Source organism: Suillus bovinus (genome assembly GCF_016758785.1).
Source record: "Suillus bovinus strain UH-Sbo-P2 chromosome Unknown EDB93scaffold_35, whole genome shotgun sequence".
NCBI classification, from domain to species: Eukaryota; Fungi; Basidiomycota; class Agaricomycetes; order Boletales; family Suillaceae; genus Suillus; species Suillus bovinus.
Window position 1 is genome coordinate 107,754 of NW_024542091.1, and position 14,569 is coordinate 122,322.

At 47.3% G+C, this 14,569-nt stretch overlaps 5 protein-coding genes across 5 annotated transcripts; 4 read left to right on the plus strand and 1 right to left on the minus strand.

Annotated features, from left to right (window-relative positions):
- Positions 1-538: 538 nt before the first annotated feature.
- EDB93DRAFT_1087121 (uncharacterized protein) lies at positions 539-1,323 on the plus strand (the record flags this gene model as incomplete). The annotated part of the gene is made up of 4 exons (XM_041446022.1): positions 539-654; positions 728-783; positions 843-1,153; positions 1,207-1,323. The coding sequence occupies 4 exons, from the start codon at positions 539-541 to the stop codon at positions 1,321-1,323; spliced, it is 600 nt and encodes a 199-aa protein (XP_041306765.1).
- Positions 1,324-1,411: 88 nt separating this feature from the next.
- Positions 1,412-4,197, minus strand: EDB93DRAFT_504192 (uncharacterized protein). The gene is made up of 13 exons (XM_041456575.1): positions 3,850-4,197; positions 3,680-3,784; positions 3,542-3,620; positions 3,333-3,489; positions 3,128-3,275; positions 2,878-3,069; positions 2,761-2,824; positions 2,589-2,707; positions 2,396-2,536; positions 2,272-2,335; positions 1,824-2,216; positions 1,545-1,767; positions 1,412-1,476 (listed from the first exon to the last, which is right to left on the minus strand). Exons 1-12 carry the CDS (start codon positions 4,110-4,112, stop codon positions 1,588-1,590), a joined length of 1,905 nt encoding a protein of 634 aa, XP_041306766.1. The 5' UTR covers positions 4,113-4,197; the 3' UTR covers positions 1,412-1,476; positions 1,545-1,587.
- Positions 4,198-5,546: 1,349 nt separating this feature from the next.
- Positions 5,547-6,324, plus strand: EDB93DRAFT_1087147 (uncharacterized protein; the record flags this gene model as incomplete). The annotated part of the gene is made up of 4 exons (XM_041446026.1): positions 5,547-5,662; positions 5,734-5,789; positions 5,844-6,154; positions 6,208-6,324. 4 exons carry the CDS (start codon positions 5,547-5,549, stop codon positions 6,322-6,324), a joined length of 600 nt encoding a protein of 199 aa, XP_041306767.1.
- Positions 6,325-8,167: 1,843 nt separating this feature from the next.
- EDB93DRAFT_1150934 (uncharacterized protein) lies at positions 8,168-9,652 on the plus strand. The gene is made up of 4 exons (XM_041449700.1): positions 8,168-8,517; positions 8,594-8,649; positions 8,708-9,018; positions 9,075-9,652. Exons 1-4 carry the CDS (start codon positions 8,399-8,401, stop codon positions 9,189-9,191), a joined length of 603 nt encoding a protein of 200 aa, XP_041306768.1. The 5' UTR covers positions 8,168-8,398; the 3' UTR covers positions 9,192-9,652.
- A 2,433-nt stretch (positions 9,653-12,085) lies between these two features.
- On the plus strand, positions 12,086-13,842 carry EDB93DRAFT_1087020 (uncharacterized protein; the record flags this gene model as incomplete). Its single annotated transcript, XM_041446012.1, has 7 exons — positions 12,086-12,377; positions 12,428-12,510; positions 12,560-12,904; positions 12,967-13,091; positions 13,151-13,280; positions 13,336-13,365; positions 13,417-13,842. The coding sequence occupies 7 exons, from the start codon at positions 12,086-12,088 to the stop codon at positions 13,840-13,842; spliced, it is 1,431 nt and encodes a 476-aa protein (XP_041306769.1).
- Positions 13,843-14,569: the final 727 nt, after the last annotated feature.

The window sequence follows — 14,569 nt, forward strand, 5'->3', positions numbered from 1 at the left end:
CTACTATGTGAGTCACGCATACACCTAAAATAACCCTCTAAACATTAACCTAATTCTTCATCTGAGCGTCTATAATCTAACCTAACCTAAGGCCGCCGGCCTCGGGCGAAGACACTACCTCACGACTAAACCCACAACCTGTCATTTATCAATATGGGTAGCAGCTGATCGATAGATAATTTAATTTCCTCTGAAGATAGGCGAGGGTACGGAGAGTTCTACATCCCGAAGGCCAGTTGTTATAAGTGTTTAGGCTCATCAGTGTCCCCCTGATAAGAGCGCTTTGCTAAGATTGCAAGTTGCCAATCCATCTCGCTGGCATCCCGCTCCTCAAGCTGACAAAGTCCGTTACTCGGGGACGACAAATATTAAGTGGCGTCCAAGAACCGTCCGCGATAATGGGCTATCACGAGACTTTCACCACGAATATCACCCTGGGTCACACGAGTCCTAAGAAAGTGTGAAATTTGCCGACCAAGGTATTTATACGCAGGGACTGTTGCAAAGACTAGTTCTTCTCAAAGCTTTACCTCTATCTATGCCTATCCCAACCACAGAACTCGTCATTTTCGACGGTACAGAGGCGGTTCGCAAGGACCGCTCCATTTTGAAACCTGCATTCGAGATAGTCTCGAAGTCCAATGGTGTCCAGATGTGCGTGTCGCTCTCCTGCTAGTGTATATCACCAATGATACATGGCGCCCTAATCATACCATTATTGCAACAGGCCTGCCTACGTTGGGATGCAGATCGAGAATCCTGCCAAAGGATATGTCATCTTGAGTATGTGTCACATCCTGTGCTGTTCTTGAAAGCAACAGGCGATAACTCCCTGGCCTCAGACTGGGATAGCCTGACGCACCATCAAGCGATGATGGCGGCCCCCTCGTATGCGACTCTGCTTGAAGCTCTGAAACCCGCATATGGGGGCTGGTCGAAGATGTACCATGTGATTTTTAATGCCCATCCCACCGCATTGCAGCAGCCTGTCACAGAAGTTCTCCTCCTCACCATCAAGAACCCCAGTCATCGCGCAGAGGTGTTTGAGATCCTCACTAAGCTCTCGGACTCAACCAAGAAGATGCTCGTGTTTGGTCCCTCATTGGAAGATAATAATGTGATTATTGTCATCGGTGGTTGGAAGAGCGTTGAGGTACGCGTGGAAATTATTGCAATTTTGGACGTACTGATGCCGTCGACTTCTAGGCCCATTGGCAGATGGTCGCTAATCCTGAGCCGAAAGCTGCGCTTGAACGGTTGTACGCTCTTGCCAACAAGGACCATCTATTCCACACCACCTTGACCCCTTTCACGGGGAAGTAGGAGCTGTCTGGTAGAAATACTGCAGTTGAATTCAAATTATGGAATTGTACCTTATAAATTTCTGTATCCCAAATCCTCGTGGCGAAGGCGAAACGGCGTCTCGGAAAGTGTGCCCAAACTCAATACATATTTAGTTAGGTGTGTGGCAACAATCTATATCGGGAGTAAGTAACTTCATATGATTCAATCAAACTTCCACGCACAAACACAGGTAAGCTTACATTATGAGGCATTTAGGTTTGAAGAAAATATTGCAGGTCTAAGTTATCCGCCTCCACAGCCCCCGCCACCTCCACCTCCACCACAGCCGCCTCCGCCTCCGCCTCCGCCTCCACAGCCACCACCGCCTCCAAATCCACTGGTTCCAAAACCACCACCACCGACTCCACAACCAGCACTAAACCCACCACACGTTGAGGCACCGATCGAACAGCTGCCTGCCCCCTGTAAGTCTGATATCAGCACACCTCATTCCATTCTCCAAGCACTACGATACGCACCACTGCACACCCCAAACCTCCATTCACCACCGCTCCAGTAGCAGCAACGCATCCACCACTGTAGTAATAGAACATCGGCACAGGATATAAAAATGCAATCCCATGATCAACATTCCCATTCCTCACAGCCACTCCGTTCCGCTCTGCACGCTGCCTCCGCATCTCTGCCTTGCGTGCGCGGTTCTTCCGGTGACGTAGGCTTGCGGACATGTTATGCAGAGCAAACACGGCGTTGTGGTCGCTTGGGTGTGTAGCAGCACATGCGTCAGACTTGGTAGGGAGTAAAAGCACGTTGTCAGTGACTCGAGAGGAGAGGAGGCGTCGGAGCTTTTGGCCGATTGTGTCTCCCGGTAGTGGACACCCGCAGTGCATGTAGGGTACATGATAACGGTCCTATGATTTAGAGAAGTTTAATGAGGGTGTCGAATTCCTAGGGACAATAGCTTACGTTCCAAGCACGACAAGTGAGGTCGAAGGAGGTTGCGAGTTGACCCTCTTCCACTTTATCATCGCTAAAAAAAAAATGCGCATTCATTATTTGTGTTCCTCGTTGCACTTGTGACAACACCTACTGATCAACATATCGTCCTACGAGCGAGAGGCAGTCGCTTTGATACCGACTCGCCATGAGTTGATGAGTATGCCACCCGAGATCGATATCGAGCGTAGGCACGAAGAACGAAGCAGGCGACTCTGCCATGATGTTCAAAAAGCTGTAGAGCGATGTTTTGTGCGGTTCGTAGAAAAAAAGAAGCAAGTACGCACGCGTGATACCGAGCTACGCAATGCTGCAATGCTATTGTATCCACCTCGTTGGCAAAATATCCTGGCTCGGTCCATCCAAGGTTGACCATCTTATTCACAAATGAGGCTTGCCGGAGGACCTATATTCGTACATCAGTCCTTGAATACGATCAAACGTTAGGGGTCTACTCACGGCACCGACCAAATCAAGTGAAAACACCCTGTCGTCCGTGTAGGCACCCATGATCTTACTCGACCTGTCCCTCGATTCAGAAAATGAATGTATTCATTTCAACAAAATAGGACATACAACATCGGCTTCAAATACATGTCCAGCACGGTACGCATGCGCGCAGCGTCATACTGGACGTTTATCAGGATCTGGCGCGCGGGATCACTTGCCTTGTTGTTCTTGGAAATGATGTGCGAGTTGAGGATGCGCTTCTTGATCATGTCTCCGCGCGCAGTGTCATAGGCGTTACGTGGTGTATGAAGAGTTCCGCTATGTATATGAAATTATGTTAGATGTCGCACAAGATGGTAGGCAACGCAATACTCACGCCAAGTATGTATCAGGCGCTGTTGCTTTGACTACGTTTTTGGCAAATTTATAGAGGCCGAGAAGTTCTTTAGTAATCGACTGAGTACATTCACACTCGATGCTGTAGTTGCTCTGGGAGTATCCCTTCCCGTTAGGCTGCCAAAATGCTGTGGCTGGTAGTCAGAATAGATTCCCATGGCCTGCAGGCACAAGGGAGGACATACGCGAAATAATAGTGCGATGACAGCAAGGGCACTTGATAGACTTGTGTGTGAAATTCGCAGCAGATGCGAATGGGTCATACGGTAATTCGGTACGGCGCTCCCAAACAGAAACGCGTTCATGTTGTGGTGCGTCAGTGGTTAGCAGGCCAGGGTTAGCCTTGCATAACTTTCAGCGAGCTCGGGAGATTATTCAAAGTGTTGTGGCGTACGAGAAGGTGAGGAAAATAATCAGTGAAATGAGCGAGAGGTTTGAGCTTAGAGATCCGCGTGGTGTCTTCCGCATACCAGCTGCGATGTGACCGAAAAACTTCAGTTCGTCGTTCATGATGAATTAAAGATATGCTTGCCTCGGATTCAGGAGATAGGCGTGCCACACCATAGTGACATCAATGGGAGGCAAACGATGCTCCACTGTATCAGATTGCTTGATTGTCAAACACCACCTCTCAAACCTGCGGTCCAACAGCACAGTGAGTTACCGATGCAAGCACACGCAGAACGCTAATAAGGCACACACCGTTCAACGGCCAAATTGACGAACCATACCCAACGCTTCTCGCTGTCCGACTCTAATCCTGCGATAAGGTTCTCACTGGCAACGACCCGCTGCTTCAGGTGGCTGAACGCTGCCAGAAGCTGAAGATGGGCCTTGAGCTGATCCGGGCGGACGAGGTGATGCGTGCTGCATCGTCCGATGTTGAAGGTGTCTGGAAGAGTATACTGCGGTGGTTCGGTCTCTGGCTGAGAGAGTGTAGTATATGGCGGGAGCTGCTCAGTCATACTGCTATGTACGTGGTTCCTGACCGGTACTCGTACTTATATATACTTATCGGAAGAATGACATGATATCCCCGACGCTGTCCGTGGCGGCTGCTAACATGAAAAGAGCTGTACGCAAATGCACGCGCAGTCGACGCTTGCAATTTTCAGCATTTTTGAAAATTTCGATTCTCAAGAGTCGAGCCTAATGATACCGACTTTGTCAGCTAGACCTCGGTTACTGCTATAGGACATTCTCATTGCCCAGGCTATTGCATAGTCATTGATAGTAGAAACGAGTGCTTGACGAGTGCCGACAGTAGTATGGATGAATTGTAAAGGTGCTGCGAGCCCGTCGGAATGTTCCGGCACCAGCTGAATGATTTTCTCCTTCATTCAATATTTTTCCTGTCGAGTTCGTCGTACTTCGCTCACTCGCACCTTCGACTTTCTTGAGACCCACCGTGGCATCATTCTTTTTCGTTTTTCTACTGTCGACTTACCGTAGCTTTTCCTTTGTTATGTAATTCGGTCTGCGTTAGCAAGGTTCAATGCATATGAGTCCGTTTGGTAGCTATCTAATAAATTATTGATTTCGTAAACACTAGTTTTGTTTCCTACTACGTGTATACATTGCCCAGGGTCTTCGTTCGTTCGTCATGGATGCTGGTGATCGTACACCTAGAATTTGTGTCTATCATTAATAGTCATTCAAATTTTGAAGCTCTGCCGCACACAATGCCATCAAATCAACAAATACTTGGGCTTCCCGGCAGACTGGCGCTAGGTGTGTGTAATAATGAAGCTCCAGTCGAGCAAGTCTCCAGCCAGAACGAAAGAAACGGACAAGGACCATGGCGTATGTTTGTGAGTCGCGCGTGCACCTTCTAACTCTGACTGGCCTGATGCTTTGTCCGATCTATCCGAGTCTATGAACGCAGGGCCGCTACCCGTGGGCCGAGGACCCTATTTCATGGCTAAACCCACAACCTGCCATTCATGCATATGCATAGCAGCTGATTGCATAGTCGATTCCTTTTGAAGATCCGGGCGAAGGTACGGAGATTTTTAAATTCCAGGATGGTGAGTTGTCATAAGTTTTAGGTTCATCAGTATCCCCCTGATAAGAGTTTTTATCAGATCGATACTGCTGCCAATCCATCTCCCTAGCATCCCCTCCTCGACCTGACAGAGCCTTATACTCTAGGACGGCTGGTGCTGCGGGTGTGATGGACATAGTTTGCCCAGCGATTGCTTTGATGCTATCTTCACTGATCCCACTGGTTGGCTATAGTAGGCTATATGTGTCATTCTTCACACGTCCAAGAGCCGTCCGATGATAGAATCACTCTGGATAACACGAGCCCTATGAAAGTTTGAAATTCGCCAACCAAGGTATTTATACGTAGAGGGGCTGTTGTAAGGGCATCTATTCCCAAAGTTTTACCTGTATCTATGCCTACCCCAACCACAGAACTCGTCATTTTCGACGCTACAGAGACAGTTCGCAAGGACCGCTCCATTTTGAAACCTGCATTCGAGATAGTCTCGAAGTCCAATGGTGTCCAGATGTGCGTGTCGCTCTCCTGCTAGTATATGTGACCGATGATACAGGGCGCCTTATTCATACTTATTGCAACAGGCCTGCATACATTGGAATGCAGATTGAGAATCCTGCTAAAGGCTGCGTCTTCATGAGTATGTGATACGCGTTTGTCTTGAAAGGCGCAGGCGATAACTCCCTGGCCTCAGACTGGGATAGCCTAGCGCACCATCAAGCGATGATGGCATCCCCCTCGTACGCGACTCTGCTTGAAGCTCTGAAACCCGCATATGGGGGCTGGTCGAAGATGTACCATGTGATTTTTAATGCCCATCCCATTGCATTGCAGCAGCCTGTCACAGAAGTTCTCCTCCTCACCATCAAGAAACCCAGTCATCGCGCAGAGGTGTTTGACATCCTCACCAAGCTCTCGGACTCAACCAAGAAGATGCTCGTGTTTGGTTCTGCGCTGGAAGATAATAACGTGATTATTGTCATCGGTGGTTGGAAGAGCGTTGAGGTACGCGTGGATATTATTGCGATTTTCGACGTACTGATGCTGTCGACTTGTAGGCACATTGGCAGATGGTCGCTAATCCTGAGCCGAAAGCTGCGCTTGAACGGTTGTACGCTCTTGCCAACAAGGACCATCTATTTCACACCACCTTGACCCCTTTCACGGGGAAGTAGGAGTTGTCCGGTAGGAGTACTGAAGTCAAATTCAAACCATGTAATTGTATCATAAAGTCCTCATGCAATGCTATGAGGGACGGCAAAACAATGACTAGGAAAGCATGCCCAGACTCGGTACAAATTTAGGTAGGACGTGCGGTAAACATCCAGATCAGGAGGTGTAACGCAGTAACTTGATTTGACCATATTGCACGTATCAAATTTTGAACGCTGGCACAAACCGAGGAGATTGTCTGCCGCGGCACAGTCACCTGGACCTTGGTGTTTCAGCAGATAAAAGCACGAGAATTTTGAGAAATTAGTGGTCGCCCTACGTGGCATCCTTCCATGAATTCACCACCCCATGATTATAATCACCTCGCGAGGTAATATGTTATGACTCTAAAAATCCCTCTACCTAAATTGGTAGCGGAACAAACGGCAAAACCCGATCGTGATTTCTTCTAAGCGAAGCGCTCAATCTTCGCTCAGACACAAACCCAATTATGAATTTCAAACAGTTCATAAAGGATTGCTGCTGTATCCATGCACTGACTGTTTACACAAATGAAGTCCCAAATTTCATTCGAAATTTCACTCGCATTCGATAACAAATTCACGTCACAATTTTCATTGGTGTTGATATGTGAGTGACTTTTGCAGCAGTTGTGTGACCGATCAAGATTCAACGCCTCTCAGCCCATATAGGACCATGAGGTGCTCTGAGAATGCTCGCCGTGTACCAATCATGACCTATGTAGGAGACTGCTATCATCAGTCTCCCATAGGCAGATCAATAGAAGGAAGGCAGTCGCTCCTATCTATCAAGACAAAATAGTAGTAGGTATGACACATGGCACATGTGGTTCTATTGAGGTTTATTAATGGTGTGTCCAAGGTCAACGTCGGTGATGATGCCTAGTGGTTATAAAGGCCATGCAAGGATCATGTATTGTGCGTGCACCTACATAGGAAACGCCATCATGATATTGTTGCATTCATTTCATCACCAAGCGCCCAGCACCCGAAATTTACGGACTGTCGCTCGTTGACTCGGGAAGTCGCTGAATGATCGCAGTCACAGATAACTCCGCACCAAGTCTATATGACGTTTCCGCTACATCGCACTGTGGCACAGGCCCAACTGTTATCTCTCCCGCACGACAGCACAGCTGTCAGAGTGACTTATTAGACGAACTCATAGGCCTTTAGACTTCTCGGACAAGTGAGCCGACATGTAGACTTGGTACGCCTGTACGACTCAACGTATCGATAACGTGCCAAGAATTTTTGATGACCATGTATAGATCAAGCACTGCAAAGACAAAGATAGTCACTCATTCAGTTTATAGTATGTATGATTCGTACATGTGCGTCTTGTTTTATCAGTAATCGATGGCGAGATCTCCGAAGATGCATCTTCGAAGGCTGAAAGACGCTGAATCTGGTAGGTCTAGATAGTATCCGCAGAGCACTCGCCGTCATTACATGTTAGATCACATGTTCGGACGGATAGGCCAAGCTGATCTCAAATCCCGAATAGCAGTGAGTTAAGTAACACGTACCTGTGTTCGTAGACTGGTGACCTGTCTGTACTAGATCATAAGGTAAGCTGTCGATAGACGTGTTGATCACGAGTCTACTATATCAGTTCGTACGACAATAATAGGTATCCTCACACATACTTGTGTATTGAACCTGCCACCTGGTTCTACCGAGGAGTTTTGTCAGTTCTGCCCGCCGCACTATCAACGGACCACGAACCGCTTCGTGATTCCCTGGGTCAGCTGATCATTCAAGGCACTAACAATAGTTACTTCCGATTGTGGTTTGATACACTGTGTTTTTCAATATCAACCATTCAGTCATATACCATGCTAATATCAGAATCCTTGGTGCTAGTATGCACCACTCTTCTTTCTAGTGACGGCCTTTCTCATAGATTTTGAATCATATTAGCTCGTTGTCACCGTAGCGAATTAACTCTATTTTATTCTCCTATGTAGTTTTTGCCAGGCCCAGGTGGCACTTCCCGAATATATATATTTAGGGGAAATTGTAAGGAACATTTTCCAGAACTTCCCCCGCAACCATGTCTACTATCCCAACGACTGAAATCCTCATCTTTGACACATCAGAGAAGTTTCGTAATGATGTCTCAATGTTACGCCCTGCATTCGACATAGTTTTAAAGGCTGACGGTGCTCACAAGTGCGTATGGTTTTTCTCTTGTTGGTAGATATTACTGGTAGTATTGGACACGTTGATCATGCTGTTATCGCGACAGGCCCGCCTACTCTGGGATACAGATCGAGAACCCATCTACAGGGTATGTCTTCCTCAGTACGTGTTATGCATTTTGCTAGTCTTTGAAAGGAGGCCTATCATGCCCTGGCTTTAGACTGGGATAGCCTAGCTCACCATCATGCGTTCATGGCTTCCCCATCGTACGGTCCTCTTGGGGACGTTCTGAAACCCGCCCTTGGATCTGAGTTAAATATGTATCACGTCATTTTCAACGACCGTTCCATCGCGTTAGAGCAGCCTGTCACAGAGGTCCTCGTTATCACGCTCAAAGATCCCAGCCATCGCGCAGAGGTGTTCGACATCCTCGGTAAGATCTCGGACTCGACCAAGAAGATGCTTGTGTTTGGATCTACTCTGGAGGACGAGAATAGGATTATTCTCGTCGGCGGGTGGTCGAGCGTGGAGGTAGACGTTGATATTATCATGAATTTGCACGTACTGATGTTATTGTGAATTTCTAGGCTCATTGGAAGATGGTTGCTCATCCTGAGCCGAAAGCAGCGATCGAACGATTATTCGCTCTTGCGAACAAGGATCATTTGTTCCATGTCGCCTTGAACTCATACGCAGGAAACTAGTGGTCGGATGTTACAGTTAATTGAGGTTGAAACCAAGCGTCTGTACGTTATAAACTTCTGTCCTGAGGCAAATATTAACACGGCTAAACCCGTGTGTCGAAGCCGCATCCGCACCCGTACACCCAAGGGTACAAACGGGGTTACGAGTATGGGCGGGTAGTAACGGGTATGGTAGTAGACCCGTGTGTATGAATTCAGACCAGACTACAAGACATGTATGAGTAACTACGAAGGGTTACAGTCACTCACATGAGACAGCGTGCCATTGTGATTGTCGCAATCATGCAAAACGGCAACCTTCAGCGGCGGATACTGCGTACGGCGGGAAAGGATAGTGAGGAGCAGAGAATGGTTGATCTCCACGATCTTCGATCGAGTAACTCATCCCTTTGAAAACAGCAAAAAGACACCATGAGGGCGTGAAAAATAGATGGTGGAACATCCAAGAGATATCAGGTGGCTGTACAGTATGAAAGATAAAATAAAAAAATACGAGATATTTCTCAGTGGCGCTGGAATGTGATTGGCTGGCTTACGCAAGCTGTGCCAGCCACCTTAAACAAATGAGCCAACAGCTGCTAGTTCTGCTAATATTAATCGTGTTTATATTGGCTTAGATATCTTTTTTTTCGCCAAGTACCATGTCGCTAAAATCGAATAGCCAGAAACACGAAACATTGTGTTATTACTGCAGTTCTTTCCACGGGAACATTGGTTGGTCATGCATTATGCATGAAAAGTTCCGGATCGTGACGCCTAGCTTGATCATTTATCATTTGGAGTTATCGCCAGCACCGCTAGAGCTAACTTAGCAAGCATGTTGTCGTTCCCTGTCTGGCTATTCCATTGAGGCGGATTGCGACTGGTCCGAGAGTTCAAGTCAAGGTGCATTAGCATAGTACTCACTTGCTGTGATATCTAATCCAATAAGTAAACACAATTAATGAAATTAGAACTTGCCTTTTGACCTGCAGTAGCTACTAGTGTTAGTACTGCCAGTGTTGCAGAGGCAGTTCGTGAGTAACAACGTCATGTCAAACTAACTTAATTCGGTAGTCAGGTGACAGGTTTCACCACGTCTAGATGCAACAACTTGAACTTGACCCAAACTTTTCTCCACGTCTAGATGCAGTGGCACCAACTTAAGCTTGCTTTGCTCCATGAATTGCAGAACTCTGGCAACTAATTTAATCCCGTTATCACTGGGTGTCTGTGACACAAAATTAAACTTATTCGATCCCGCGGTCACCAAGCTTATTTCCACGACTCGCAGAATCTTGGCATGTCTGTGCCTTTGGTACACTTGTTTACTGGGAAAAGAGTACTTGGTTGATTTGTGGGAGCATTGGAAAAGGAATCAGAGTGGATCACTGGCATTTGGGTTTGCAAACACTCAACGTCAAAAATGACTATTCGGGCGGCATTTCTATCCACACTTCCAAGTGTATGAAGAGGTTCAGCAGGGTGACCTATCGGTGCAAGTTGTTTGCTTCACGTAACTCATAAAGGTAGTCTTCCCTGACAGAAGGAAGACAGTCGAGCCTTCTTATACGAAAATATCTCTACCTACTACCTCTGGAAGAATCAACTCGTCTAATGAATTGTGTCGTGGTCAAGATTCAAGGTTTGTGACCTCACTCACAGTGTGCTAAACTAGCACTAACGAGCCTCTGGATTCGCTATCATTAGCATAAACCCACATGGAAAGAGATGTACAAGCTGTTCCGCGGTCATCGACGTTCAAAAATTCCGAGCGTTCAGATTTAACATCATTATATCCCCGAATTACTCGTACGTCCGATGGTGTCTGCACATCGAGCATAGCATTTGTAAGGAGTCCTGAACCGAGATGAGTGCGCTAACCTCTGAGTAGTTTATTCCACCCTTCAATCTTATCTCCTGCACTATGCATAGGTTACCCAGAGATCGGGCCTGCCACCGGCGACAGTGGCACAGTTTCTTACTCTACCTCACGAGTCATAAACGCTCACGCCTGTCATCATTCAGGAATAGATATACGAGCTAGGCTTATTCTTTCATGAGCCCGTCCATAGTCGGCCCTATACGTGAAACAGATTTGATATTCCTTCGTTGCTCCTCGGTCACGGGGAGTCTCCTACTTCTAAATGCTTACTGTGGTAATTCGTTCTTCCCCTCAATGTCCCTCGCATTACCTTCCGTTGAGCATGGGTTTACTAATCGAATACCCAACAGTCCGGCAACCATACTGCAACCGTCTTGTTTCACCCACCCCTATCATCGTTGTCTTTCAAAGCATTCTAGCTCTAAGTTAAAACCTTCCCGGGCCTCTACCAATGGAAGAGTATGTGCCTGAGAGTTTGGATAAACATTTTGACGAACTTACTCAACAATTTTAATAACATGATGTGCGTCCACATGTCATACAATTGGAGTGTATCGGATAACAAATCACTTAGACATGGACCAAGACCTAACTGTCAAGGTGTTTCCAGTTATGCATCTTTACGGCAACGGCCGCCCGGAAGTAAATATCGGCCAGCAACTAGAAAGGATGATCTATTTTGCCCTCTGATTCAAAGGATTTGTGCTAACGTCCTCAAGTAAGAGAGTACTACTGCTTCCAATTCAGGAGACAGAACCCGCGAGGGAAGAAAAACGACACGGATACGGGCGCGGAACTCCTGATGATTGGCTCGATATCACAAAAAAAAGGAACGTTTTGGTTCTCCCTAGCAGCCTATATCAATAGTCCATCCACATCAATCGTAAAGCACTTTCAGCCCCCTTTGTAATCCTCACTTCTACCATTCCAAAGTCTTGCCCTTTGAGTGATACGATGGACTCACAACAATCTGAAGCAGTTAGTAGTAACGTGGGCCCGATCAAAGCGAAGCTATGTACTGACCTTCTGAATGCCTCAGGCCGGTTCGACCCATCAGCCAGACCATCTGTACAAAGGAAGGCGAGCTTCACTACCCCTCAACATCGTAGTCATAGGATGCGGTCTGGGAGGTCTCGCTGCTGCATATTGCCTCGCACAAGCAGGTCACAACATCACCATCCTCGAAGCAGCGTCAGCTATCGGCGAGGTAGGGGCTGGAGTCCAAGCCAGTCCCAACGTCTCGCGTCTCTTGATACGTTGGGGTCTTGGCCCACGTCTTCAGGAACTTGGCGTTAAAATCCAGGCTTTGAGCCTTAAACGATGTGAGTTACGCCGATGTGTTCTGACGCTCTTTCTGAATGCCTATCTCCAGGGGAGAACGACGAGGTCATAGGGTGGACGCCGTTTGGGGATTTGATTGATAAGGAATACGGCTTCCCTTTCTACCTCTTACATGTAAGTACTCTCCTTACTGTACTCATTCTTTCTGACGAGCCTCGAACAGCGAGCTGACTTCCACCGTATGCTCCACGAGACCGCTGAGCCATACTGTAACATCCGTATCAATAGTCGTGTTGTATCCGTGGACCCATCGAAACCTAGTGTGACTCTTGCATCTGGAGAGGTCGTATATGCTGACCTACTCATTGGCGCCGACGGAGTCAAAAGTGTTACTCGGGAATATGTCGTCGGCGGGCCAGATAAACCCAGGGCTACTGGAGACGCTGCTTACAGAGCTCTCATCCCTGCTGAGAAACTCCTACAGGACGATGAGCTGAGACCATTGATGGAGAAAATGGAATCGAATATATGGATGGGCCCCGGGGGACACATAGTCGGCTATACTATTGTAAGCCGACTGTTCGCTTAACATCGCTAACATCCCAAGGGGCTAATGCAAGGGCTAAACAGAGTGCCAAGAAAGAATTTAACCTCGTCATGATGCACCCTGATGATACTGAAGGGGGCATAGAATCATGGACTGCTGAAGGCAATTTGGACAAAATGAGGGAGACCTACAAGGGATGGAGTACTACGTAAGTGACTTCGTTTTGATTCCCACCTTTTGCTCATGCCAACTTGGCGTGGGACGTAGTATTCAAAAGCTTCTAGCACTTGTTCCGTCAACGCTCAATTGGAGGTTGATGGACCGAGATCCGTTGCCTTCGTGGATTCACAAGGATGGCAAGTTGGCCTTGTTGGGCGACTCATGCCACCCAATGCTGGTTTGTGTGAATTCTTGATCGAAATAGTTTATGCTGAGTGTCATATCCTCCCTAGCCGTACCGCGCACAAGGGTCAGCCATGGCGGTAAGGAGGATTGCCAACAGTAGAATGAGTGCTGATACCAGAGTTCTCTAGATTGAAGATGCTGCCGTCCTAGGCAACCTATTCTCGCACTGCTCGGATCGTTCGCAGATTGCGCCGCTACTCTACGCATACCAGTCTATCCGGTATGACCGTGCCACTGCGACACAGAAGTCTTCGAGTCTCAACCGGTTCATCTTCCACAAACCCGATGGACCAGAGCAAGAGGCGCGTGATCGCGAGATGCGCGCAGCCAAGGAGGACGCTGTGCGCGTTGCACGTGGCGAGAAGAGCATGTATACATTGACGGGCAATTCGAATCAGTGGGCTGATAAGACGAAGAGCGCGATTCAATTTGGATACGATGCGGATGAGGAGGCAGAAAAGTGGTGGCTAGAAAATGGGAAGAAGCTTATGACCCTCGCTCCTTCGATAGAAGTCAAGCCAAGACAAGCGTTTTCTGCAAATCGCGATCACTAACTTTATAGGCATCTTTTAGTTTATTTGTATTGGTTTCATTTTTGACGGTTGGCTGATACAAGAGCATCTGGTGGCTTTTTAGCTCTGCAGCGTTGTCCAACACTAGCACTTGTACTTATTGAGCATTGAGCGCTGAGCAGCCGACCTTGTAACATTTTGAATTTGTACAATGTTCCTCGGGATGAATTGTTCTGCCTTCAAGTTGACACGTTATGTAACAATTGAATAAAGTTAAACTTATCTCTTGTACGTCTACAAGCTCAAGGTTCCTGTCCATGTCTTCCATTTTGCGTGCGACGCTAGCTATATATGCTAGCTTCCTCGTGAAACCCACGACTCCATCTAAAAATTTCTGGGGCAAAACTTCAAAGGCAAAAAGTTCAAGCTCAAGTTCTTATCCACGTCTTCCTTTTTGCGTGCGACGCTAGCTATATATGCTAGCTCACTCCGAATTCCCGTGAAATCAAGTATCGGCATCAAACGATGGCGCACTGCGTCCGATACTAGTAGGCCATTTCGCTCTACTTGTGTCAGAAATTCTCCGCAGTTTGGCGCTTACGCATGTGACGATGGACACGTTGGCTGGCGGTGGTGAGAAATCACTTATTTCGAAATCCTTTCAAGTTGCAGCGCTTGCCAAAAACATCCTTGCACGCAATGTATATGCTTTTGATGGGCCAGCCACGTCCACTCATGTCAATGTGCACGTGAAACAGTGATATGTTTT

Excerpts from the sequence above, each read along its gene's own strand:
- EDB93DRAFT_1150934 (XM_041449700.1), top strand. The coding sequence starts at position 8,399 with ATGTCTACTATCCCAACGACTGAAATCCTCATCTTTGACACATCAGAG. Across the intron at positions 8,518-8,593 it reads AAGGCTGACGGTGCTCACAA|GCCCGCCTACTCTGGGATAC; the intron begins GTGCGTATGGTT and ends TTATCGCGACAG. Across the intron at positions 9,019-9,074 it reads GCGGGTGGTCGAGCGTGGAG|GCTCATTGGAAGATGGTTGC; the intron begins GTAGACGTTGAT and ends GTGAATTTCTAG.
- EDB93DRAFT_504192 (XM_041456575.1), bottom strand. The coding sequence starts at position 4,112 with ATGACTGAGCAGCTCCCGCCATATACTACACTCTCTCAGCCAGAGACC. Across the intron at positions 2,825-2,877 it reads ATGTATTTGAAGCCGATGTT|GTCGAGTAAGATCATGGGTG; the intron begins GTATGTCCTATT and ends ATCGAGGGACAG. Across the intron at positions 2,708-2,760 it reads CACTTGATTTGGTCGGTGCC|GTCCTCCGGCAAGCCTCATT; the intron begins GTGAGTAGACCC and ends GTACGAATATAG.